Consider the following 27958-nt stretch of genomic DNA (forward strand, 5'->3'; position numbering starts at 1 on the left):
TCCTGGTCGAGGGGCCGCAGATTGGCGAGCCCAGAAGCTGCAACAGCGCCTCCTCGCCTGCCTCCTCGCCTCCCTCTCTCTCCGCGCACTGGGCGGCAGCAGCAGCAAGTTTTCAGCCAGAGGACTCCCCGGCGTGCTGGGCCGGAGAGGCTTGGCTGGCTCCGGTGAAAGGTCTCTCGGAGGCGCCAGGCTCGGCGTTGCGCAGCTCCGGCGACGAACTTGCCAGAACTTGGGCCGGGAGCCCCGAGGGAAGGCGGGCGAGCGGGCGCCTTCGCCTCTCCGTCAGCCCCGGCCCTCCCCGCGGAGGTGGCCGTCGGGCGGCCAGGCTGAGCGGGCGAGGGAGAAGCGGCTGCCGGGGCGCGAGGCTGGGGGGACGCGGCCGTCGGCGAGGCGCTCGCGGGAGGGCGCCCCGGGGGGAGCCGTCTTCGGCAGCGGCGGGCCCGGCGGGGATGGCTGCGGCGGGCATCACCACCCTCCCCGCGATGCCCGAGGACGGCGGCGGAGGCAGTGGCGGCACCTTCGCGCCCGGACACTTTAAGGATCCCAAGCGGCTCTACTGCAAAAACGGCGGCTTCTTCCTGAGGATCAACCCCGACGGCAGAGTGGATGGAGTCCGGGAGAAGAGCGACCCGTACAGTAAGTACCGACCGGCCCGCCGCCTCTGCCCTCACAAACCGACGGGGCCCCGCTGGCCTCAGCCTCGGTCCCAAACCAGAGTGAGGCGCCTCCATGTTTTAAAACTCCCCGAGGGTCAGTTAATTTAAAGAACATTGGCTGTGGTTTCGCGCAGGTGATATCTCCTAAGGTTATCTTTGGGTATTATGAAGGTTCAAAAAACAAAAACAAAAACACCACGATAACGATGACAAATATTTTTAAAATTCAGAAAAGCAGGGATGGGGGACCTGTGGCAGGCTAGATTTTGGACTCCCAGCTTCCCTCAGCCCCAGCCAGCATGGCTAGTGGTCAGTGGTGTTGGAAGTCAAGTCTCAACAACACCTGGAGGGTCACAGATTCCTCGCCTCTGGTTTAAAAAGAAGGCCATCCATGGGCAAAAGGCAGATGAGCAGATATAACAAATCTCTAGGTTAAATTCAATTCATCTGGCTCCCAGCTGTGTTTAGGAATGCAGGGAGAACTGGCTGTGGGAACTGTATCTGGTGGGTAGTGGGTTTTTCCCCAAAAAATTTAAGCCAGTTGTCAGATTAATATCTACCACTGCTTGCAGCTTTCCACACACACACACAACCGACATGTTATGGTTCCCACAGCCAAATACATGATCCCCATCCATAGGAGCTTCCCTGCTCTTACCTAGCACTAATATTATTTAACATCATCCATCACCCACTTCTCCCCTAATTGCTGGAAATACGTCCACTGCTTTCAGAAACTGTTACATCCAGCAGAGATGGAATTCCCTGTTGTCTTCACGTTCAGCTGTTGACACCACCTGAGATCCTTCCTACGTAACCAGTCCTAGTTTTGAACCATTTTTGTTCTTCATGTATTGTAATTTCACCTCATCTTTTCACTTGCCCCTGCTTCTATATTTTTATTTTGGCACTGCGTTATGCACACTCCTGTAGCATCTGTGTATCTTTTCCCTTCGCCTTTCATGCCATGCACAAAGCCACACTGACTGCAGCGCAGCCCCTTACCTGTCCTCTGAGTGTCTGCAACCCATAATGGGCACCAGTCCTAGGATTCCCAACAATCCCAGACATGCTCCTCAAAGCACAGAATCTCTTTCATCCCAAGGCTTGTATAACTTGCCGCTCCCGCCCTGGCTCCTGATACTTTATTCCATTCCATAAGCATTATTGCAAAGAGGCTTGTTGGTCATGGGCACAATTGTTGCTTTGAGAATGAGAGGGTTTTGTGTTAAGCTTATTCAGAAATAAAGCAAACTGGTAAAAAGAGGTGACAAACTCATGAAACTGGGGGGAAGAAGGTTGTACCTAAAAAGAACAGAAAAGAAGAAAGCTAGTTTTTGGATTCTAATGTTTGTAGAATATTAAAATGCTTCCTCCTTTGATTTGTTGGGTGAATTGTAAAATATGTTTTCTTATAACATTGTTCCATGCAGATATAATGTTTTATTTATTAGGTGCACTTGAATTTCAGGGTTATGAATGCCAATTATGAATTGGCATTCATAATGATAATAAGATTAGTTGAGGAACATCATATGTCTTGGAGTGCACTGACTGCAAAATCTGCTTTCAACACAGAATCCTGTAATTTTAGAATTCCCAGTTGTATTGGAATACAGTGATTTTTAATGGTATGGGGATTCCGTCTGCCTCAGTTTTCTCATATTTGCAAATGACTTAATGGCACATTTAACACAGATTTATTTTGGGATCAGTGTAGGTAACACAAGAAGACTTGTGGCGTGTAAAATGCGGCATCAACTCTCTTGCTAGTCTGCTTACATTTTATTAGGAATTAGTGTAACTCCTTTTAATGGATTCTTTAGACTTTCTGAATGTGTCAGGTAATGTTGGTAAACTTGCTCCTGTGTTCTTTGCATCCATCTGTCTCAAGAGACAATGGCATGCACCTCTGGGGGTGACAAGCCCCCCCCCATGTTGGTCTCACTGATGTGGTCCAAAAGAAAGCAGAGCAATACGTTTGGCACCAGCTTGGCTGCAGGAGCTGCCAGAAGGAGGCGTACAGGGCGCCATCCAACCATCTTAGGGACTCCACTCCTGATTTGTGTAGGGTTTACTCCATAGCCTCTTCTTCTCCCAAAGACATCCCGCAAGGCAGTGGAGGTTTAGATCAGAATCACTTCTCTCTACAGCTTGTACAGAAGCCACTTTCTTGACCATTGGACCCGCTATTGGTCTTGTCCGCTTGTCCCACTGGAGCCTGTCTTTGCATGCAGGGGAAGTCCCTAACTCAGCAAGGGTTTGAGTCCCACTGCCTCCCCTCATCTGGTTTAGCCAGCTAGTCAAAGCCGTTTCCCAGAGTGTGGCTGCCATTGCATGTTGACAGCTTCTAGGAGCCACAGATGAGCTGAGTAGAGTGTGAGGACCAAAGGTGGACAAACTATCACAGAAGGAGCATCACGTGTCCCCCACTAGAGGTACTACTCCTTTCCTAACACCGCATGCACTCTGGTTCAGCTCACAAACAGTGGGTGTCCCATCCTGCACCTCTCCCTTCTTGCTGCCACCTGATTATTTGTCTTCTTGAATAAGGCGTTCAGGATTCTTAGTTGTCTTAAGGGGGTTTATTTGAGTGTAGGGAGACGGTCAGCTGTATTCCAAGTCTCTCAGTCGGTAGAGCATGAGGCAATTATTCTCAGGGTTGTGAGTTCAAGTTCTTTTTGCTGATGTTGAAATAAGATTCCTGCACTGCACAGAGTTGGACTAGATGACCCTCATGGTCCCTTCCACCTTTATGATTCTATTCTAACTTCAGCCTGTCACCTGTCCAGACCTCCCAAGCACTTTAAATCAGAAGCAGAGTAATGTTAGTGGTGGGGGAAATAAACAGCCTCTGAGTGTGTCCAGAAACCAGTATAGCCCAGAAATTCGATTGAAGTTTATTTAGGACCATAGAAGAAACAGTGAGTAGACACAATCAAAAGGAAAGTCTAAATCTAAGGCAGAGTATTGCTCTATCTAATTTTATATTAAGTAGATTAGTACAGCACCATGTATTCTGAAATTCATAGCCTCAAGGTGGTTCCAGGATTAGGAACAAAGGAATGTTGGCAAGGGCTCTTGACTCAGCTGGGCTCTGATTGACAGGGGCCTCTGAGCAGCCAATCACAGGAGTTGCTTGTGGCCAGGATTGGGGGCATAACTCCTGGGGGTGGGGCCTAGAGGAGGAAGCGATCAGTGGGTCAACGGGGAAGAGATGGGGATACTGTCAGAGTATTAGGCAGCAGTCTTTCCTTCGCTTGTGCATTGAGACTTGGTGGTAAGTATGTCATCTGTCAGCTTCTAGGGAATGGAAGCTGGGTGAACAGTTATTAGCATCACTGTGGCCACAAACAGCTAATGTGGATTTGGAGCTGTTGGTAGTCAGGTGGGTGAATACTGTATTTCTTGTATTGCATGTGCAAATACTCCTGGGTGTTGCTCTTCTACTACTAATATCAGTTTTGTTCATACAAGTATAGTTGTAGGGTGCTTCTGTGACAAAAGGTTAAGGTTGGAAAGATCTATGTATCTTTGTGAGTCATATATGAATTTGCTAGCTTCAGGCTGGGATTCCGAGGAGATCTGTGCATTAAGTCCTTCAGACATTACACTTGCTGCAGTTTAATTCCCATGAACAGAAAATGTGGTTCTGGAAAGTTCTTTTTCTGCTATCAGAAACAAGTCTGGGGAAAGATTCAGCTGATTTAAGCTGAATCTATATTCAGCCATACAAAGAAACATTAAAAGTATTAAAATACAGAGCAGTGCTAAAACATTCATGCTGATTATATGCCCTCATATGTGTTAACTTCATTTCCTCACTACATTTCCCCCTACACTGGTTACATAAAATGGATTACAGAACAAAGCATAATACTCTACTTACACTGCTCATGTTTATGATAAAGGATAATATTTGTATTTTTGAGCGTGTTAAATATATCATTTATTCATAATCTTTTCACCCCGTTGCAAGGCCTGTAAATATTTATTTGTAATCTTAGATGCATTTAAGCTGTATATTGGAAACAAGTGATCTCTGGGAGATAAGTACTCACTAGTGGATTAGTTCTTAGAAGAGATGTGCTTACAGTAACTTGCATCACTCCAAGTTAGTATGTGCTGAAGATTAAAAGCACAGATTGACCTAATGGTTCATTCCTTTGTGAGCAAGAGTTTTTCTCAGCACATTGATATATTACTTTGTCCTCAAAGCTGTTCTTTTTGACCAAAAAGTGGAAGCACGGGGTTCTGTGGTACTTGCACATACGATACAAGAAACACACACAAAAATATTCTAGCCCATTTCCCTCCCCTGCTCTCTCTTCCACATTTACCCTTTTCAAGTTTTTTCAGCTTTGTATGTGGCCATCCCTAACATGTTCTGAAAGATTGGCATCACTGTTACTTGGTAAAATGTACGCAGAGTGGCATGAGGCTTAATAATATATTTTTCCATCTCAAGTTTGATTAAGTAATCTACACTAACAGTATTCTGTGTTAAATATATTTTTATCTGTTTCCTATCAGATTCCTTTGTGTTGGGCTATCAGTATAGGTTGCCCTGAGGCAATACTTGCATTGGAAAAAGTTTATATCATCTGTTATGCTAAATAACTAAGAATTCTGGGTGGTTATCAGAAAATATGACTCGGCTAGATTTCACCCCCAGCAAGGGATATGAGGAAAAGTGTCCATGTGTGAAAAGAACAATAAAGTACAGCCTGAGGGAAACTAGTGTTGATTTCCAGTGACCTGTTTGTTGAGCATTCATTTTGATTTGTTTGCACAAAATTTATAGGGAGGTTAGACAGCAATGGCTATTTGTCAGGCATTCATTCTGATTTGTTTGCAGGAAGGTTAAACAATGTTGCATGTTAAACAAATGTTACCCCCATACTTTCCAGTGGTTTCACCTTAACTTTCATTATTATTTTTTTGCAAAAAATCCAATGGGGGGGGCAATTTTTTGCTCAAGAACTCAAAATCAGTTTTAATTACACAACCTGACTTTGCTGGTAGGTGACTGCATCCCCCCTAAAAATAATGACAACTTAGAAGTGTTCTAAAGCAGGTGAGGGTAGCTGACGGGTCTCAAACCCTCAGTGAGTTCGGGACTTCCCCTGCATGTGAAGACAGTGGATGAGACCAATAGTGGGTCCAGTGGTCAAGAAGGCGGTTTCTGCATGTGCATCATGAGTGGGTGGGTGGGAATGGGGCTCATCAACCTGGGAAGGTAGCCCATCTAGGAGAAGGAGAACTCTGATCCTAAACCTCCGCTGCCTTGCGGGATATCTTTGTGAGAAGAAAAGGCTAAGGAGCAAACCATACACACATCCAGAGTGGAGTCCCTAAGACAGTTGGATGGTGCCTTGTGCGCCTCTTTCTGGCAGCCCTTGCAGCCAACCTGGTGTCAAGCATATTGCTCTGCTTTCCTTTGGACCACATCAGCAAGTCCCAGAATGAGGTCTTGTCATCTGGGCAACCCAGTACCTCCATACACACAGCCCAGTCTCGTGCCCCAGGGAAGTTGGTTCGGTGCTGTTGACACAGCAGTTTGACTTCACCCCCGGAGGTGCACTCCATTGTCTCTCAAGACAGACAGATACCAGCAGCGTGGATGTCACTTAAATGAAATGTTTTGTATTAATATCCAATTAAAATATATTTGAGAGTGCTTTTTAAAAAACCCAAACAAAACTAATAATGCGGAACGGTCAATGAACCTTGATTTGAGTCTGACAGTAAACATTGTGGTTTTTCATATATGACAGATCACTTGCACTCAGCAACAATAGTTCATATTTGGAATTCAACTGTCCTGCATGGGCCTTTTTTCTGGACTTGGACTTGTGTGCCCCATTTATGTATTTATGCCATTTATTCACCACTTTTCATTTAAAATTGCAACATAGTTCAGAAATGAAAATTACAATGCAAAAAGTTTAATAGAAGATAGTACATTAACATCATAGAGGCTTCACGTTCACAAACATGGCTTGATTCCTGTTTTCAGCAACTGGAGCCATTTACATGCTTGTTTATGGATTAGGGTCCCATGCAGTGTTGAACATATGGTTGGTGCTGTCCGGTTTGACAGTGCTGATTACCTGCTCAGGAGAGGATGTCTTTTTTCTTAAGGAAAAGTTAGGTAACCAAAAGTTAGGTAGCCTGTAATTCTGCTTCATACATTTCTCTCAGAGGCTTTTTTTTCTGGAGAAAAGCCTGCTACTCTAACCAGGTTGGTTCGTTGACTTCATTATCAAGCTATTTGGTTGTGCCTACACTGGGGTCAGGGACGCGGGTGGAGCTGTGGGTAAAAGCCTCAGCGCCTAGGGCTTGCAGATCGAAAGGTCGGCGGTTCGAATCCCCACGGCGGGGTGCGCTCCCGTTGCTCGGTCCCAGCGCCTGCCAACCTAGCAGTTAGAAAGCACCCCTGGGTGCAAGTAGATAAATAGGGACCGCTTACTAGCGGGAAGGTAAACGGCGTTTCTGTGTGCTGTGCTGGCTCGCCAGATGCAGCTTTGTCACGTTGGCCACGTGACCCGGAAGTGTCTCCGGACAGCGCTGGCCCCCGGCTTCTTGAGTGAGATGGGCACACAACCCTAGAGTCTGTCAAGACTGGCCCGTACGGGCAGGGGTACCTTTACCTTTTTACACTGGGGTCATTATTTCTTTTGGTCCCACTTCCTTCCTATTCTATCCCTTCCTTACAATCCTTTTTTTTTCTGCCTAGGGCCCATGGCTAAAGGTTAACGATCACTCATATTTTCTATGCTGTAATAGTACTCTTCCTCATATTCTTTACTCTGCTTTCTCAAGTGAATAGTGCATGGCTATTAGGTCAGGACTAGCCAATGTGGTGCCCTCCAGATGTTGTTGGACTACAGCTCCCATCATCCCTAGCCGCTGCCTGTGTCATCTGGGGGTGATGGGAGATGTAGTCTAACAATATCTCAAGGGAACCACTCTGGCCACTTTTAGGCTTCCATAATGTCTCTTCCACCTTTGGCTTTCTAACGCTTAACATTTGCAGCCAGAACCTTACCAGGTGATGAATAAAAAACCTCCTTTTCTCTCTCATCCTGCACCCTCAACTTCCTATTTTTTCTCTCACTAAAAACCGTCCTGTTTTCTCACCATTTTTAGTGCTGAAGCATGTTCTGTTGGAATACTTCCCTTTCCTTTTGCTAATTTTCACTCCGTCTTCTGTCCTCTCTCATTTTAAATTGCCTTTTTCATGGTCCACCTTGCCTTCTTTCATTTATTCCCACCCCGTTTTTGTAAAAAGAAGAAACTAGAATTTACTCTTTCTCTACAGCTACCATCTCCTTTCTACCTCATTTTTTTCTCCAGTTCTTATATTAACCCTTTTTACAATTCTTGTCATTTTTCCCCCAGTCCTTGTAAGATTCCCAGGAAAATGTCATCCTTAGTTGCTTGCTTGATGTTACACAGCAGATGCCTCTTTCTCTCTCTTTTTAAAGGAAAGCGATTGTGGGAGGCTGCCAGTTTGACTGGAAGAATGAATAGTGAGGCAGAGAGACTGCTTAACCTGTTCTCCTCTGATCATTTTTTCCGCTAAGGCTCCCTGCTCTCCTGCTGTCCCTAGGAAGCAAAAAGGTGATTGTGTACCAAACAAAAGTGCAGTTATTCATGGGATCCTAGATTTGGTTCCTGGTTGAAGTTTAGTGCAGCTGCAGCTGCTGCAAGGACAAAAAAAATGAACAAATCAAGGCATCCTGCTCTTCATCTGCAAGGGAATCTTAAGTATTGTTGTGCCTTTGATGTGAATAACCAAACGAAATCAGAACTCACTTTTGGTTAGTAAGCATGCAATCACAGAATGAAAAACAACAACACTTTAAAAAAGGAATAACAGTTCTGTTTGGCTCAATGCAATCTCATGACTGCTTGATGACAAAAATAATAGATCACCTTGTTTATCTCACTCATGGATTTGTGGGTGTCATCTTCAGCTATGTTTTCATTAAGGTGCTGCACTGTGTTCATTAATAATAATACTGCTGTATCCTATGTAAAGTAGGGCATCAGTTCTGAGCTTCTCAACTTGCTATTTATTACATATATATTTAGATAATGTATGCCCCACATTTCTTGCTTCGAAAGAGAAAGTGGCTTCATCCTAACAGTGAAGTGCAGTGGTCAAGTCATCTCTGTCTCTGATCGTAGAGAAGGGTAACCTCCAAAATATGTGGCTTCTGGGGCATCCTCCTAGGGACCATTGAATCACTTCCTAAGTTCCATTACACCAGATTCAGTGTCTTAGTACAGTGGTACCTATGGTTGCGAAAGGGATCCGTTCTGGAGGCCCGTTCGCAACATGAAAAGCCCGCAACCAGAAGTGCCGTATCTGTGCAGGTGCGCAGCACGATTTGGCACTTGTGCGTATGCGTTAGCGGCGAAACCCGGAGGTAATCCTTTAAGGTACTTCTGGGTCGCCGCGGGACACAACCTGAAAAAACGTAACATGAAGCAAACATAACATGATGTATGACTGTAAATCATTTTAAAAGTGTCCTCCTTTTTTGCTTTTAGGCAACCTAAGCTCTCGTCAATCAAAGATACCTACATCAGTTTTATTTAACCTGCATTCTATTTTCTGTATCAGTTTTGTGTAAATTTTCTAGTCACACCTAACTTTATTTACTCTTTTTCCAGAGCCTTAGGCCTAACTAAACAATATTGGGCTGTATCCAGCGTTTGCTGTCTGCTAATGCAAGGTCTCTTCTGCTAGCAGATGAATGAGTTTTAGTGTTGTACAACAGAGGAATCTAACACAGTAGTTGCATTAGCAGAAACTCGTGTAACACCTTGCACAGTCTGTTGCACAACAAAGTTAGCAGCAATCTGCTTCTGCACTCTCTGGTGCAAAGCCAGTGGAGCAAGTATGCCACTGAGTGACTTTAATTTAGCGCTATGCTGGATACAACCCGATGTAAGCAAAGCCCACAAATTAGCATTGGGGCACTACTGAATCCTTATGAAGATGAGTGAGGCAGTGGGAATGATTTAGAGCACATTAGGCGTCTGGGGGAAAGGGGTACTAAGTCTTCCTCTGCCCCCACCCCCAAATCACCCCTGTCTGTTTTCTCTCATTGGACTGCTGGGGTTATCTGTGTCCCTTCTTCATTGGAAATTAAGCAGCCTGGTGTGGGTGTGAGCGTTTTATCCTTGATCATAAAAATTGTGCAGTGAGAAAGGGTTATAAGCCCCTCTCCATTGCTTCTATGAGCAAATTTGCAGTCTCTTGCATCTGCAGCACAGGGGTTTTCTTTTTAAGAACGTTAAGAGATTTGTGATTTACTCATGGGTAACATGTAGATTGCCTTTTTAGTCTCTCAGATTATATAACAGAATCATAGTCTTAACCTTTCCCTTGAAATGTGTTAGGAGGCTGTGGCTGGTTGAGAATGTGATAGCCTCTCGGCAGGAGTTGGTTGCTGGAAGCATACTGATGGTCCAACTTTTCTGGTGACTTCTTGCTGCTTTGGAGGCATATTTCGGTGTTGTATTTATTTTTTAAAAAGGTAAAGGACCGCTGACAGTTAAGTCCAGTCACGAATGACTCGGGTTGAGGTGCTCATCTCGCTCTATAGGCCGAGGGAGCCGGCGTTTGTCTGCAGACAGTTTTTCTGGGTCATGTGGCCAGCATGACTAAGCCATTTCTGGCAAAACCAGAGCAGCGCACGGAAACGCCATTTACCTTCCCGCCGGAGCGGTACCTATTTATCTACTTGCACTTTGACATGCTTTCGAACTGGTAGGTTGGCAGGAGCTGGGACCCCGTCGCAGGGATTCAAACTGCCAACCTTCCGATTGGCAAGCCCAAGCGGCTCAGTAGTTTAGACCACAGTGCCACCCGCATCCCTGTATTGATTTAGGAGCCTGTAAATGGCTTTGGAGACTCTCCCTGCCCCTCTCACTGCAGTCTCTTACCTTTTAGCCAATAGCAAGCTGTTGATAATGTGCTATTTGTGTTATGTTTGAACAGGAAAATAGATGCTGACAGGCTTAATGACTTATGCTACTTATAAGTTAGGGTTCTCCCTAAGTTTTCTGAGATCAGAAAGCTATATATCTATATCACTTATTTATTTCAGGTTCCTGTGTGTCCATTTTTTAGGCCTCGTGACAGATTACAACTTTGCAACTGTAAATTTGTAAACTGTATTTTTAAGAACATGAGAGGCTAGATGTGCTGGAGGCCAGTGGCACATCTAGTCAAGCATCCTCTTCTCACGGCAACCATCTTTTTTTATGCGTGTGTGCCTAACATGTAAGGCTGAATCACATATCTATATGTCATCATTAAATCTTCTCCTATAATTTCCCTGTTCTTCTGATTGTTCCGAGAGCTTGTAAAATGGAACAGCAAAGCAACCTCTGCAGGTATAGATGGCCTTTGTGCTGCTTTCCCCCATCATTTTTAAAGATCTGACTTGTTCTGGGAACATTTCGGGTAGTGAACCCAATTGTCACATCTTAGATTCACCATTACCCTTCTGGTAAGCATCATGTTAGCAGGATGTTTATATTTTAAATATATATATTTTAAATTCTGCTAAAATGCGCTTTTTTTTTTTTTTTTTGCTTTAAACATGATTAAAGTAGTCATATAATAATAGTTCTTAAACAAACAACCAAAAAAGCTTTAGCACAAATGAAGCAATTGACATTTTTTTAAAAACCCAACATGTTGAAATGATGTGATTTGACACCCAGTCTCTTACTTATCCACAGGACCGTCTTTACCTGGGGCTGCAAGGGGTGCAGGGCACCTGGGCACCAAATTCTGGGGGCGTGCCAGGTGCCCGCCCCTGAAGCCGCATAAGCTCTTAACTATCTACCTGTTATGAAATAATAAATAATTTTGATCAAGCTGACATTCAAAGCCGGCCGCTGCTGCCGCCTCCACCCTGGCTGCTTTCTCCTCCCCGGTGTCCTGCCCTGCATGGAGAGACGTTGCTCTCTTGCCCACTGTCAGTGTGGCTGCTGCGTCCCTCTTCTTCTCCTTCCTCCTCCTGGGGAGCTTTTAAAAGCACCTGGATGTGAAGCTGCGCCCCTTTGCAGAGCTCGGACGCCTGGTTCTTGAGGGGTAACAGCAGCACGACTCAGAAGAGCAGGACGCCACTGCCATGGCCTCGCCTGCAACCGTGGAGAAGTATATCTTGGGTGTAGATGTGGGCAGCACTAAATTTGGGGGTGCTGGGCGGATCTTTGCACCCTGGCGGGGCATATGCTAAAGACGGCCCTGCTTATCAATGTGGCTGTATTACAGCCACCAGTATGAACAGAACATAAAAGGTAACGGGACCCCTGACCATTAAGTCTAGTCGTGGCCAACTCGGGGGTTGCGGCGCTCATCTCGCTTTATTGGCCGAGGGAGCCGGTGTACAGCTTCCGGGTCATGTGGCCAGCATGACTAAGCCACTTCTGGCGAACCAGAGCAGCGCACGGAAACGCAGTTTACTTTCCCGCTGGAGTGGTACCTATTTATCTTCTTGCACTTTGACATGCTTTCGAACTGCTAGGTTGGCAGGAGGAGGCACCAAGCAACGGGAGCTCACCCCGTCGCGTGGATTCGAACTGCCGACCTTCTGATCGGCAAGTCCTAGGCTCTTTGGTTTAACCCACAGCGCCACCTGCGTCCCTTATGAACAGAACATAGCAGGATGCATATTTTAAAAATGCTGTTGCTGCTGAAGTGTAGAAAGTTATCTGCTGCCACTTATAGTGGGAGAGCAATGACTGGGTTGCGTTAAAAGCTTCACCTGGAAGCACTACACAGACTATGGTTGGCGAGCCCTTTTGCCTATTTGTGTATGTTTATATTGTGTGAAGTGTCTTTTCCAGCATAATCCTATGCATGTCTATTTGGGAGTGAGTCCCATTGAGTTCGGTTCCAACTTTCACGTCTTTTAGCATCCTTCCCTGAGTATATTAGTTCTTGGAGGTACGTTTAGCTGCTTTCTAGTACCAGGCAAAGAAGACTCCCAATTAATTGTTCCTGTGCTCTTGAGTTGAATGTGCAGGAGCAAGATTTAACTTATATGCATTTGGCCCAGTTACTTAACCGCAGTGTATGTCACGCAGGGGCCTCATGAAAGGATTTTCCTTAGAGGGCCTCTGCAAATATGTTGGAGATGGGCCTCGAACTCTTGGCTTGCAACTGCCTTTTCCGTAGCAGAGATGGTAGTAATGGTAGTCATTGATCCAGGGACGTGCAGCCTGGGTTTTTTCAGTGAGTACACAAACTCCCTTCTTGTAAACTGAAGTGTTTTGCTGATTATTTTGTCAGTTGATGTAAATTAGTTGCACGCTAGAGAGATGGTAAAAGTTCAGATGGTGTGTATGGTTTTTCTTCACCTTCTTTGCTCTCCTTGTAAGATTCAAACGCTTTTTATTTGCTTTCTCACATTATCTGGATTTTGATTTGTTGCATATAATAATCTCTTATTTGATAATCTTATTTGATAATCAAATATTTGGGAGGGAAATTACTACAGAAGTTACTAAAAAAAAGATGAGGGATGGGGAGGCAGGGAGGCAGCTAGGCTTGACAATATTAAATGCTAATTGTGGGATTAAAACTGTTTTAAAAAGGACTAAGCTTTTGTAACGGCTTGTATAAAAATATTTTAACTGTGTGGGGTTTGGGTGGGAGAATGAACAACTAGCTGTACAGGGATTGTGTTTATATTGGACTCCAGTTTATATTGCTGTGATTCTGATGTTCTGATACGGCCTCGGGGGCAGTTTCCCATTTGTGAGGTGCAGCTGTATCCCTTACTATTAGCATTCAGGAAGAATCTAAAAACATTCCTGTTTACCATTTGCTGGCTGAAAGATATGGTTACTGGCAACCAAGAAATTATTTTTTAGAAGTTTAAAATATGCTTTCTTTTATTTTAATTATATTTTTGAAACTATTTTGTATGCCTTCTTTGGTGGGGAAGGGCAGGATATACATTGGAATAAATAAATAACCATGCTTATCAAAACGAGAAATCCATCATGGAGGCATAGCTGTGGCTAAGGATGCAGGTAGTGGTTTGAATCTCGCTGTGTAATCTTATGCATGTCTACTCAGAAGTAAGTCTCATTGCAACCTTAGGTGCCTGTCCCCCCCTTATGTGCCACAATATGCATTGGGTTTTGAAGGACAGAGCTAGCAAAACTGAATGAAAAGGGAAGGGTTCCTAGGTAGGCATATATGAGTGCCATTAAAAACAATGTATAAGTTGTTCGTGTTTTTGACAATTCATTAATTCCTCGCCTCAGGAAGTAGGAGTTGTATGGAAACTCATTCTCGGTATAAATGTCACAGGCATTTTGGTTCTCAGCCCAGAGACAGTGTTTTCAGTGCCACCACCTTAAACATTATTCATAAACCAGGTGCTTTGGAAACAAAATATGTACTGATTGCTTTTACCAGATTTACAAAGCAATCCCATGCATGTTTGTTTTCATGTGCCATTGTGTTTGATAAGGCTTACTTCCAGGAAAAAATATGCACCCAATTCCATATGTTATACCCATTTACCTGGCAATAAGCTCCATTAAACTCAGTGAGACTTACTTCTGAGTAGATAGGTGTAGAATTGTGCTATAAGGCCAAAGTCCTCCACACACTTACTAAAGAGTAAGCCTCTTTCTACAAAATGGAATTCATTTATAACTGAACATTCATTGGATTGTGCTGTTAGAACCATTACAGAAATAACCAGTATACAATTCAGAGTGTGTTTTTATACATAGAAAGGTTATCAAAAGCACTACAAAACCACCATTAAAATGACTAGCTTCTCCACAAAATTTCTTAACAACTACATAGGCCTGTTGGCAAAATATATATACAGTATCTAATAATAATAATAAATTTTATTTATATCACGCCCTCCCCAGCCGAAGCCGGGCTCAGGGCGGCTAACAACAATAAAACAGTACAACAGTACTGTATATCTTTAAGAGTCACCTAAAATGTGAAAAGCAAAGATCACTTCCGATTCTCTGATGAAAACATGTTCCACAGCATGAAACGAAGCACCCAACTTCTGGTTGAGGCCGGTCAGCCCTCTGAAACACGGGGGACAACTAACTTGTTGCCTCTGTAACACGGCCTCTATAACACGAGGGACAACTTGTTGCAGCTAAGTTTTAAATACTTTTAAAAGAAATAGCTACACTAAAGCATAAGTGCATTTGTTACATGCATTATGTCATTTGTACTAGCCAGAAGAAGTGTTTCCCACTATTATGTAATGCATAAAAATTAAAGCTGGCATTGAGCAGAAAATAACCACAACTGAACAGCTCCCATTCTTCATTCAGAAGCTTGTTCTATATTAAGCAGCACTGGTCCACTGCAGGATATGCCAGCTAATCCCAAATTATCTGCTAGCATTCCCCTGAAATGAGGCCTTTCACATAAATTCTGTTGTATAATGCAAGTACAAGGTCTGTTGCACCTGTATCCTTGTACATCTTTTTTGTATATAGAAAAACATGGACTGAAAGAAGGGTTTTATAACTTGGAAAGCTGATGCAAAATCAAGTAACTTCGGGTTTCCTTTAATTTAAGAGAGACAGCATTCATCTTTCAAGTAAAGACGTACTGAAGTAAATACAGTACATAGTATAGTCACACTCCTTCTGAGTGATCCTTTCATAGTTTGAATGTAAAACATGCATCCAAGCACCTATTGCTGTTCAGTCACCAGGTGACCAGTAGCCCAATATGCCCATCTTTAAGGGCATTGGGGCACTTACTGTGGGAGGCCTTTTCTGCAATTCACCCAGAAGAAGCTGCTGATTTGGACATTGGTCCATCTAGTCTTGTCTACACCAACGGGGATTGAACCTGGGGCTGTCTGCATGCAAATCAAGTGCTTTACCACTACAGCCCATCCACCTCAACCATCCAATTCTCTGTTTCCACAGAATATTTATGATGTCCCCTTTTCTCCCCTTCCACTTCTTATGTCCCTGCCACATCCGCTTCAAAGTCGTTCTAATCTTTGGCTCATTAATATAACATGTTCTGCTTTGTTCTAATACAGGCTCCCTCAACCTCAGCCCTCCAGGTGTTTTGAGACTACAATTCCCATCATCCCTGGCCACTGGTCCTGCTAGCTAGGGATCATGGGAGTTGTAGGCCAAAAACATCTGGAGGGCCGAGGTTGAGGAAGCCTGGTCTAATATATGCTAGAGCCCTAGCTCAACAAAACACTTGGCTCCAATGATGACTTAGTTTAACCATTAGTTAGACAAACCATGTGCCATCTTACAGACTAGCAAGCGAGCTGTGGCTGGTTTCTCCAAAGCTCGGCTTGTTTTTCAGCTGCTTTTGCCTTGTGCTCTTGTCCCATAGAATGGAGTGGTCAAACAAAGAATGGTTAAGCAAGGTTGTTGGGTTCAAACAGAACACCAAGTTCTAGTTACACTTAGTATCAGCCATGGTTTGTAAACCAACAAGAAATTCATGGCTTCGTTGTTTGGTGGGAGGAAACCAACTATGGTTAGTAAGCTAGGCTGGGTTTGCACATTCAAACTAATAATAGTTTGTGATCTTTGCATAAAGGGTGGTATAGAAATTTAATAAATAATAATAAGTTAAGTTGAACAAAGCATGCCTTAGTTTTGTGTGAACAGTCCTCTTGTTATACTCTCACCTGATAATTAGTAGCTTTTGTTGACACTCTATTTATTCTCATTATAATACATTATAATGCTGGCCTATACTTCCATTTGGCATTCAGACTGTATGTTAAAAATACTATTTTTTTTTAATACAGAATGAAATAACATCTTGCTCTACAAAAGTGAGACTCTGGGAAGTGGGTATGAAAGTATGGTTTTATTCTCTGATGGACATTTTTAGATTGGCCAGGACAAACTTAAAAGCGCTCCACTTTAAACCACGTTGAAAGCTATCTCATACTTTGAGGCGTTCAATATATCCATTTGGATAATACATCTAGTCAGTATATGAGCAGAAGGGATTCGTGCCATAAGACTCTGAGAATTTTAAAGAAGGCAGAAAGGAAGAAAATATAGGCCAAATATAATATTTCCCCCAGTTAAGTGTAAAAATATTGCTTCTGACTCTTCGGAATAAAGTTGGTCATCACACTTCTGTAGAATGTTGTTTGCAGAATACAGGGCATCGTTTTAACTTCTTAGCAAAGGTAGAGGTTAGAGTTTCACCTTTTTCTCTCCACTGTTTAAATAGCTTGCTTTTTCAATTGGTCATGTATTTGTTTTTCCTCTGAAAAAATTGGCAACTACATGGTACTGTTTATGCTGGCAGTAAACAAATAGCTATAATTCTTTCACATTGTCAAAAGCAATGGTTTTTTGAGTTAAACAGTTAATACAAACTTGAGTTTCAAAATATTATCTTATGTATTGAATGGGTTTCGGTTTCCAAACTCAAGACCTGCTTTTTGGTTCTACGACTTAATACCATCTCTGCAAGTAACTTCATCTGAGGATGCAGTGGAATTTTAATTTGCAAGTCTTATGTTTCATAATATTGAGGTTTGGTTGTCTCTCAATAGTGCTGTTGTTTAGCTGAAGAGGATGCAACACACCTTACCAAAGTCATTTCCCATTAGCCAAGTTACAGTGTTATTTAATCCACACAAAGTTTATCATATATGACCGGCCCATTTAAGTTCGTATCATCTTAATTGTCCATGAAGGTACTGATACTGTGTCTTCACATCTTTGTTGGCAAGTGGTTTTTTAAGAGCATCGTGAATCTCTGGAGGGGTAGATGAGCACCATTCCCTCCCTACCCTCAGAGCCCAAGGATGTACAGCAGCAGAATGTTTTGGGGTAAGATCAGGGGAGGGCAATGTGCTCTGCTTCCTCCTGAAACCCCCCTAGGTCCAGGCAGATGCTAGGACTGATACATGTGCACCCCTCCCCTTTAAATAGATATACGGAAGTGTCCGGACTTATCCAGAAGAAAATTTTCCCATTCCCTCCTCCATCACAATTTTATTGATTGGGCACAGGTTTTCAGATTGGTATTAAAGATGCGTCTGTGCCTTCATTACATCCTTACTTTATATAAGGTATAAAGTGCAAGTAATTCCCAAGCCAGTATCCATGGGGCAAACAATATATTATACATAGGATGGGTATAGCAAAGAACGGATGGTTTTCTAAGGCGGGGGGGGGGGGAACAGCCTGGGGAGGCCACAGTGCTGAACAGAAAATCATGCTTGTCCATTGACTATTGTCCAAATCAAAATCACATTCCCACTGTAGTGGGAAAAGATGCAGGTACACTTACCTAACTATAGTTTACTCCTTGGTAAAGTGCACTGCATCTTCAGTTTTGTCAGTAGCAAAGATTGCATTTCAAATTTCTGGAGCGCATTCAGTTTAAGTAGCAGCAACAAATATTTTATGTCCAGTAAATTTTGGTACAGTTCTTAAGATCAAATTTATTATAATGGTCTGGAAGCAGTTTATATGAATCACTTTTAAGAGCCTGTTATGACTAAACAAGCTTTGGTAGTACATGGAAAAAAATGGAAAATAGGCTATAAAGATATTTCAGAGTAGAGTGTCTGTTTTATTTTAAGTGATATACAATTGTAAGATGATTTCTTTCCTTGCTTTCGTTAAGTGTCCTTAGCAATTTAAACATTGGTGCAATGAAATAGATTAGTTCTGAGTTTTGTTTTCCAGGATAAATGATTAGGATCTTCTCCATCAAGTATTGGCAGGTTTTGAAAAGCATACAGAAAAAAATACATTAAACTACTTTGGGAGGAAAATGCAGAGAGACAGGAATCATTTATCTAATGCTTTTTGTTTGCTGTATGATTATGTTTATTTGTTTCATAAAATTCTCAAACAGTTTGATTGCAGAAAACCTCATAGTGGTTTACAAAAAGATAAAGCAATAAAATTGTCACTTAGAAGGATTAACAATAAAATTTAAGTCATTTGAAAAGTTGAAATAACAGCAGTAGACTGAAAGCAGATCAGAACTCACATCAACTTTCTTAAGCATTTGGATAGGCTTGTCTAAACAAAAATGTTTTTAGCAGGCATTGAAAAATGTACAGTGAAAGCTGCCTGTCTAGTATCAATAGGCAAGGAGTGTAGGTGACGCCACACTAAAATATCAAACTCTGACTGAAATCACCTACAGGCAATTCCCCACTCCTGTGTGTTCGAGGTTCACATGGCCGTGCACAAGCGTGCCGTTTTTGACGCCGAAAGGTGATGGAGCGGGGGCAGGGCAAGAATGGGGTGGGGTGGAACAGGGGGATCCCCATTTGCGTGCATCCTGGTGATGTGTGCAGCAGCCGGGAACAGAACCCCCACATAAGTGGTGATTCTCCTGTACTTATTGTAGAGATTGAATCCTAGTGCCATTTTGAACTGTCTTGGAGGTAAAATGTAAATGCCCTGCATATTTGTGTTAGCTCAACACTTGGTACAAATTATTATGAATTGTGTTACAGTTACTAAGTGTGCAGTTTTGAAGTTCCAAATGTGAAGGAAGCTTTTAATGTTTGATGCATTACAGTATTTTAATATTGTGTTGGAAGCCGCCCAGAATGGCTAGGGAAGCCCAGCCAGATGGGCGGGTGGTATTATTATTATTATTATTATTATTATTATTATTATTATTATTATTTCTGAATTCTATAGTGCAATAGGTTGGGTCACATGGTTGGGGTTATTCAAAGCCGTTGCAGCTGCCCTTCAGAGTGACCCATGGATGACAGCTCACACTTTGTGGGAATTATTCGAACATTGACATTGTCTTTCTTCCTATCCAGTCAAATTGCTGCTTCAGGCAGAAGAGAGAGGAGTCGTGTCAATCAAAGGTGTGTGTGCAAACCGTTTCCTTTCTATGAATGAAGATGGCCGGTTGTTAGCACTGGTAAGCAAATGCTATTCTTTCTCTCTCTCATATTAGGGTGGAGCTAGATGCCATGGAATGCCTTTATTGCTTTTTAAAGATTCTTTTTAAAGATAATTTATTATTTGTACCCCGCCCATCTGGCTGGGCCTCCCCAGCCACTCTGGCCGGCTTCCATAGAAACCAAAGATACAGTAAAATATCACAGATTAAAAACTTCCCTGAACAGGGCTGCCTTAAGATGCCTTCTGAATGTCAGGTAGTTATTTATCGCTTTGACATCTGATGGGAGGGCGTTCCACAGGGCGGGCGCCACTACCGAGAAGGCCCTCTGCCTGGTTCCCTGTAACTTGGCTTCTCGCAATGAGGGAACCGCCAGAAGGCCCTCGGCTCTGGACCTCAGCGTCCGGGCAGAACGATGGGGGTGGAGACGCTCCTTCAGGTATACTGGGCTGAGGCCGTTTAGGGCTTTAAAGGTCAACACCAGCACTTTGAATTGTGCTCGGAAACATACTGGGAGCCAATGTAGGTCTTTCAAGACCGGTGTTATGTGGTCTCGGCGGCTGCCCCCAGTCACCAGTCTAGCTGCCACATTCTGGATTAGTTGTAGTTTCCGAGTCACCTTCAAAGGTAGCCCCACGTAGAGCGCATTGCAGTAGTCCAAGCAGGAGATAACTAGCATGCACCACTCTGGCGAGACAGTCCGCGGGCAGGTAGGGTCTCAGCCTGCGTACCAGGTGGAGTTGGTAGACAGCTGCCCTGGATACAGAATTGACCTGCGCCTCCATGGACAGTACTGTTAACGGCTTCAAAACAAGCCAGGATATTAAGCCAGTTTAAACCATGGCTTCGTATCCTGGTCTGTTTTGAAGCTTCAGGTTTGCATATTATGGAGTGCTGAATCCTGGCTTGTTTAGTTGCTTGTGTGAAGAAACTAGAGGAGGGCTTCCTATAAGAGCACACAGTGCGTATCTGTGAACCATCCTAAGATCTACGGATGAAGGGCAGTAAACAAAATTTAATTAAATAAATATCCTGTCTTACTGAACTAGGATTTTTGGTTTAGCATTCCATGTAAATGCAGCCACTGATTTCAGTGGAATTTACACCTAAGGAAGTGTGTGTAAGTCTGCAGACTCACTTACCTTATCTCTATTAAGGGTGGACGCTTAATGTGTATAAAAACTAAATATTTTCCATTCCTTATTACATAAGGCAGTGTTGACCTTTGATCAGGAAATTAGACAGCTAGTTTACAAAAGGCTGTTGTGTTGAATCTTTTTGTAAACTACCTCTCTAATTTGGAAGTAGTATTTGGAAGTTTTCATTTATGTGGGTGTGGAAGCGTGTTACCTATGGGAGCTTCAAAGATAAAGTAAAATAGTGTTCTGATTGTATATGCGTATTATCCTTTTTGCTAAATGGGTGTGAATACTTCTGATTAGACTATTTCGTGACGGTAGCAGACTATGAATAATGTTTTCTTCCTTCATTTTCAGAAATACATAACAGATGAATGCTTCTTTTTTGAACGCTTGGAATCTAATAACTACAATACATATCGATCTCGTAAACATAGTGATTGGTATGTCGCACTGAAACGAACTGGGCAGTACAAACTCGGACCAAAAACTGGACGAGGACAGAAAGCTATCCTTTTCCTTCCGATGTCTGCCAAGAGTTGATTTTAGTGGCAGAGTCTATAAAATATACTACAGCAGTGGTAAACTTCCGCTTTGCCACAAGACAGAAAAATGTGACCAAATATTTGCCAGGACTTGCAGATTGATTGTAGAACTGTGTTATGTTTTAAGCCTTCTAAGTGTTTTAATTCCTGGAACCATATATGTGTGTATGTGAATGTGTCAGGCTCGAACACCAATGCACCAACTGAATATTACGCTTGTTTCCAACTTAATGGTTTGGGGGTAGAGTTAAAAATATATATTATTTGGGCCATTCAAGATGAAGGGGGATTAAAAATGTGCATAGCTAGAGAAACATTAGCATTTCAAATGAAATAATATATATTATCCTTTTAGAAGGTAGAAAAGGGAATTTAATTTGGAACAGAATATACGTATATTTTAGCACAAGGGATTTTTTTTTTCTAAGCCAAAAAACAACAACACTAAATGTATTGCTAACCTGTCATGTTTCTATAATTCTCTGGCAGCTCTCTGTGGTACAGCTTATAGAAAAGGCCTGTATACACGGATGGAAATTCTCTCATGGTTAAATCAATTTTATCAAACCCTTCCCTATACCCATAAAGAAGCAATCTAGCAATACTGCTGGTGATTGGAGTAGTGTCTGACGTCTTGGCAAGCTCAGCTAGGTCCATCCACTCACACCTCAGGCACTCCTGTTGGCATAAACTGATTTTGAAAGAGGAAGGCTCCATTCGGCAGATGATGTACATATCCGACTTGCCAAAGGCTCCCGGGTGTCTGTGTTGCTGCCGTATGCTTAGGAGGGACTTGAATTCTGACTTAATGCCAGTCTCCTCGAAAACTTCTCGAACTGCTGTGTTCCCTAAGGAGGAGGAAAAGAAAGAGTTCCTTTTTTAAAAGCATTAACTGTAATTCTCTCCTCCATCTTCTCTCTTGCTTTGCCATTAGATTTTCAGTTGTGGTAAACATGCATTCAACAGCACCACCCCTCCCTCTGTTAGACTGAGTGAAAAATATATCCCCCCCCCCCCAGAAAAACCCATCTCCACAAAATACTTTGGTTGTAGATACTATAAAAGCACTATTGCAGGTGTTTTAATTTGAAATGCAATGTATATGAAACCACCTTACCCCAAACAAAGCAATTGCTGTCAAAGTTTTCTGTGCCTTTTAAAAACTGAGCTACTGCATTTATGATTAATCCTAGGTACGACCTGAATCATAAAACTGTAGAGTTGGAAGGGACCACCAGGAACATCCTAGTCCAGCCCCCTGCAATGCAGGAATAGTTTGCCCAGCATGAGGCTCAAACCCACGACCCTGAGGGTTAAGAGACCCATGCCCTATCGACTGAGCTATCCCAGAGCTTCAAAACACAAGGCAGCATTAATAAATTTCTTAATTTCTGATATGTAAAACTTACATTTTGGAAATGTGTTTGTGGCTCTAAAAATAATTTTAAAAAGCCCAGTCCAGCAAATGCATAATTAGGAATTATGAAATTAGGTATATGTCTTATGCGTAATTATTAATCACTTTGTGGTTTTAATCATGGGTGATATACAGTATCAATGTCCATAAGTAAACTAAAATAAATGGGTTATACAGTGGCACTTAAAATTATTAGCACATGTGGAAGACAGAGCCACTCCTTCCAAGTAGTAAGTAGCCTGTTATTGCAAGAGTTCATTGTGGATTTAAGAGTGATCTAGCAATGGCATTACTGACATTAAAATCGTACCTTGGATCCCGGACGCCTTGGGACTCTAACATTTTGGCTCCCGAACGCCACAAACCCTGGGCGTGGGTGTTCCGGTTTGTGAACGTTCTTTGGAACCTGAACGTCCAACGCGGCTTCAGCAGCTTCCGATTGGCTGCAGGAAGCTCCTGCAGCCAATCAGAAGCCGCACCTTGGTTGTCAAACATTTTCGGAAGTCGAAAAGACTTCCGGAACAGATTCCATTTGACAACCAAGGTATAAGATAATTTATGGCCCTAGAGTTATGTCTCCCATTCAAATGTTCAAGTGGGCTCCCCATTTGTTCTGAGTTTGTTCCCTGTTCTGAGTTTCCTTCATTTGAGGCCAAGGAAGTTGGCAGATATTAAAATGTAAGATTCTAAATTAATTCCCCTAGCCTGCCTTACAGGGGCTGCTTAATTCCCTCTAAAAGATTGGTGATCATGACACTCTTCCCTTCCTACGTATGCTGTTTCCCCTCTCTTTCAAGTCTGGAGATATCTAAGGTTAGCATTAATTCTGCACAAACATTTTTCCTAGCTGTATTTAGCATGAAACCATTTTAGAAGCTTGGCTGGGTTAGAAGCAGGTTTGCAAACCATGGTTTGGCCTACAATGTCAGGGCAGCCACATTTATTTTAAAATAATGACATTATAACGTTCATATCATTTAACAAAATTTGCAACAGTCTGCCTTGAATATCATCCGATACAAAGGCACCACAAACCTTGAGAAACAACATAGTGAATTTTAAATAGGAGTAAATTTTAAATAGGAGTTACTCCTGCACATAATCCATGCCATATAGCAAAATGTGAGTTGCACAGTACATGCTGATTGTCGATGCGTTAGCAAAATGTTGGCTGATTGCTTTGCTGTGCTACCAAATTGCTATTCTGTCTTTAGTATGTTGATTCATACCATTGTTTTCCACCTTGCAGACGAAGTATATTTTGTGAAATTAACATATCTATTCAGAAATAGGTCCTGTTGAGTTCAGTGGAACTTATTCCCAGGTAAGGGTGTAGCCTAGGTTGGTAGGCTACAAAGTATGCTCACTTAACCAAAAAAGCAGTTTCACTGAAATCAACATATGCTTCCAGTGTGACGAAATACTAAGTTAAGTATGTCATGACTAGATTAGTAAATTAAGACAGTTTTCACTGAGTTATTCTTTTAGATGTAAAATCATGCCATGCCTTGTGTATATAAATTAAGAAAAATTACTTATTAGGAATAAGGATGCAAACAATTTTGATGTGCTATAGGATTCGTCATTTTACCTACTTACAGCCAGAAGTTCCCATTTGCCTTCAACAGGTTTCAAAGAAATTGCAGGCCTGACGACTTGGGAGGTGAGGAAGGACCAACCTTATGTAATTACCGAAATAGCCAAGTACTTACCAATATCTTCACCGGGTTCAGACAATCCTCCTGGAAATTTCCATGCATTTCTTGTCTTAACAGGGGAATAAAAACAACCATATGGTTAATCTGTTTCCTTCGATAAGACACCAGAAATAAATTGCTGCCTCTCTTGACTGGTCCTTTCTTTTGTTTTTGCAAATGTGATCACCAAAATACAATTAGGTGTCTACGTGTTTTGCAATATAATAGGCATATAGTAGATGTCTATTATATTGCAAGAAAACATACACTGATTTGTCTGATGACTGTTAGATGGTTTATACTTGCAACATTGCTGCTCATTAACAGTTTTTAAAAGCTGCTATAGGTAATTATATTCTATAGCCACAATCCAATCCTGAGTTAGGCAAGTTTAAGCCTATGACCTTAAGTGTACCTAACTCTCTGTTGGACTGGAGCCTATGTAATCTAATATTTAATCATGTATACTCTACTTCAATGTTTGCAAACACCAGTACATTTTCTAAACAGTGATTGATTGTAGTACTGTTCTATACTGCACTGGCTATGAATTTTTCTTTTGTGTCTGTAATAACCAATGCGTACCACATCATTTTTGGTTATGAAGCTGAAAAATAAAGCTGAAGTTCTTGTGTGCCATCTGATGAATCATGTGCTTGTGTAATTTTTAAAGACCAAAATGGATAAAGGTTTTTTACCAGCATGGTGTGATACCTACTGCTAATGACATTCGTTTCAAAGAAGTACAGGTATGTTGAATGCATTGTTTTGAGTTGCACCCCAGGAGTAATGCATTACATATTTCTGATTATCTTTCTCCTTTTTGCTAGACCAGCTTCAGATTAATATGTGGTTATGGGGAGGGGGGTGGGGACTGAGTGTTTCCTAAAGCAGTAGTATCCTTCCAACTCACTTGGTCAGTGCACAGTAAGAGAAGGAAAACTTTCTGTAGTCAAAAAAATAAAAATAAAAATAAAAAATTGTCCACTAGCACCTTATAGACCAACTAAGTTTGTTCTGGTATGTACATTTTCATTTTTGCATCCAAGGTCGAATGAACAAAAATGAGAATGTACATACCAGGACAAACTTAGTTGGTCTATAACACTGATGGCCAAACTTGGCCCTCCAGCTGTTTTTGGACTACAACTCCCATCATCCCTAGCTAATGGGACTAGTGGTCAGGGATGATGGGAACTGTAGTCCCAAAACAGCTGGAGGGCCAAGTTTGGCCATCACTGGTCTATAAGGTGCTACTAGACAATTTTGTATTTATTTTACTTTTATTTCGACTGCGTCAGACCAACATGGCTACCTACCTGAATCTAGAACTTCTGTAGTCAATTAGTTGGATCCAGTTTGTTGCACACAGCCCACACTGAAACCAACCATTGTATAGTTGTGAATGATATGTCCAATTGATTTCAATGGGATCTAAGTGCAGCTAATTTCTAGTGTTTTGTATGCTCTCTCCCTGTCATGGTGAAGGCTCCTGCCACGAAGTATGAGCAAGGGTTGGGGAGAGAGGAGCATGCTCAGTTATTTCACTGACACTGTGCATGGGGAGGGGTTTCTGCACCACCCTGCCCCTGCTCATTTTGTTCTATTGCAGCAGTACCGCGACTGACAGGGAACCTCCAGTTTGCAGGCCAAGCACAGGCTTTCAGACCTCTCTATCTGGCTCTCAGGACTCTCTCCAGACCATGAAGACCCCATCAGCTCTGCTGTGCATTCACTTGACTGGAATGTATCCTTGAACCATCATCATGCCTCTTGCCCAGATAAGAGACAGGAGTCTGGCTTTTGCATGGGTAGAATGTAGCCTATTGGATAAAAATAGGAGTTGCATCCCTTTCTTTTGCCTCTGCCCCCAACTACATATGACCCCTGAAAGGTCCTGAAGGACACCGGTCCTGAAAGACCTACATTGGCTCCCAGTACGTTTCCAAGCACAATTCAAAGTGTTGGTGCTGATCTTTAAAGCCCTAAACGGCCTCGGCCCAGTATACTTGAAGAAGCGTCTCTACCCCCATTGTTCAGCTGAGGTCCAGCTCTGAGGGCCTTCTGGCGGTTCCCTCAGTGCGAGAAGTAAAGTTACAGGGAATGACGCAGAGGGCCTTCTCGGTAGTGGCGCCTGCCCTGTGGAACGCCCTCCCAGCAGTTGTTGAAGAAATGAACAACTATCTGACATTTAGAAGACATCTGAAGGCAGCTCTGTGTAGGGAAGTTTTTAATGTTTGATCCTTTATCGTGTTTTTAATATTCTGTTGGGAGCCGCCCAGAGTGGCTGGGGAAACCCAGCCAGATGGGTAGGGTAATAATAATAATAATAATAATAATAATAATAATAATAATAATAATGTTGCCCAAGGGGGGATTAACCCTGGCGCTCAAAAGAGGTCCCCACCTCAGCTCTAGGCAATGCATCCCCATGGGATAAGCAAGTGTGTGTGCGAGAGAGAGTGACCTTCTGGCTTCCATAATGCAACAGGGGCCATACTACAGAAAATTGCCTGTCCCATCAGAAGAAAAGAAGAAGAAGAAGAGTTTGGATTTGATATCCCGCTTTATCACTACCCGAAGGAGTCTCAAAGTGGCTAACATTCTCCTTTCCCTTCCTCCCCCACAACAAACACTCTGTGAGGTGAGTGGGGCTGAGAGACTTCAGAGAAGTGTGACTGGCCCAAGGTCACCCAGCAGCTGCATGTGGAGGAGCGGAGACGTGAACCCGGTTCCCCAGATTATGAGTCCACCACTCTTAACCACTACACCACACTGGCTGAGATGAGGGTATGAAAGCAGAGTGCAGAGAGACTCCCCCACCCCTGCTTCACAGCATATTAATGGGTTCTTCACTAATTTACCTATAAAACCAATTGGCGGGTAACCTATTTTGTTTCATGGGCGTTTAGACTTTGCTTTTCATGGCTGGAAACTGTTTTGCATTTTAATGCTCCTCAGCCATGACATCACATGTGCAGCTCTTAACACAGTGCAGGTCACCGTTACACAAATACATAGACTTTGAACTTTCAATACATTTGGCCACACCACTGGAATCTAAAGTGCTGTGAAGTTTCTAAGCACACTGTTTCTGAATCTAAAAGTAGCTGCTGGCAAATTTCAACCAACTTTTTTTTAAAAGGCAGAAAGCCAAATCCTTAACAAGTACAATATGGTTCTTCATAAACTCGCTCTCCCTCGCTTAAAAGTGTTTTAAAACGTATTTTTGGAGGAATTGTTATTTCTTGAATCTATTAATATTATATTCTCCATCACCCATCAGATACCCAGAAAAAAAGTGTTATTTTTTCCAAATTGGGATGTGTGAATTTTCCTGTGCTGCAAACTGTATAACTGTAGCCAGTTAACAGTTGGCAATTTGTCAAAACGCAGGCAGTTTTACATTACTTGCTACATTGGAGGATTTGTCCTTGAACTTTTGAATTACAAATGAAGCATATAATGCCTGCCTTTCCATTAATTAAATGTGCTGTATAGCTAGTGTGAGTTAAAAACTAATCATACAGGTAAGAAGAAGAAAAAGCAATTATTCGACCAGAATATCAGAAGGTAACTGAA

General features: G+C 42.5%; 2 protein-coding genes across 2 annotated transcripts in view; one reads left to right on the plus strand and one right to left on the minus strand.

Annotated features, from left to right (window-relative positions):
* FGF2 (fibroblast growth factor 2) lies at window positions 1-25020 on the plus strand. The gene is made up of 3 exons (XM_028744681.2): window positions 1-636; window positions 19493-19596; window positions 21075-25020. The coding sequence occupies exons 1-3, from the start codon at window positions 450-452 to the stop codon at window positions 21258-21260; spliced, it is 477 nt and encodes a 158-aa protein (XP_028600514.1). The 5' UTR covers window positions 1-449; the 3' UTR covers window positions 21261-25020.
* NUDT6 (nudix hydrolase 6) overlaps window positions 21714-27958 on the minus strand; it is a 12654-nt gene continuing 6409 nt past the window's right edge. Inside the window, 2 exon segments of the mRNA XM_028744678.2 lie at window positions 21714-22110; window positions 24392-24446. Coding sequence (XP_028600511.2) covers window positions 21719-22110; window positions 24392-24446 — 447 coding nt within the window. The 3' untranslated portion in view covers window positions 21714-21718.

Source organism: Podarcis muralis, chromosome 9 (genome assembly GCF_964188315.1).
Source record: "Podarcis muralis chromosome 9, rPodMur119.hap1.1, whole genome shotgun sequence".
NCBI lineage: Eukaryota > Metazoa > Chordata > Lepidosauria > Squamata > Lacertidae > Podarcis > Podarcis muralis.

Bases quoted from the DNA above. Each gene is read 5' to 3' on its own strand.
- FGF2 (XM_028744681.2), top strand. From the start codon at position 450: ATGGCTGCGGCGGGCATCACCACCCTCCCCGCGATGCCCGAGGACGGC. The intron at 637-19,492 runs GTAAGTACCGAC...CTTCCTATCCAG, and splicing joins GGAGAAGAGCGACCCGTACA to TCAAATTGCTGCTTCAGGCA. The intron at 19,597-21,074 runs GTAAGCAAATGC...CTTCATTTTCAG, and splicing joins ATGGCCGGTTGTTAGCACTG to AAATACATAACAGATGAATG.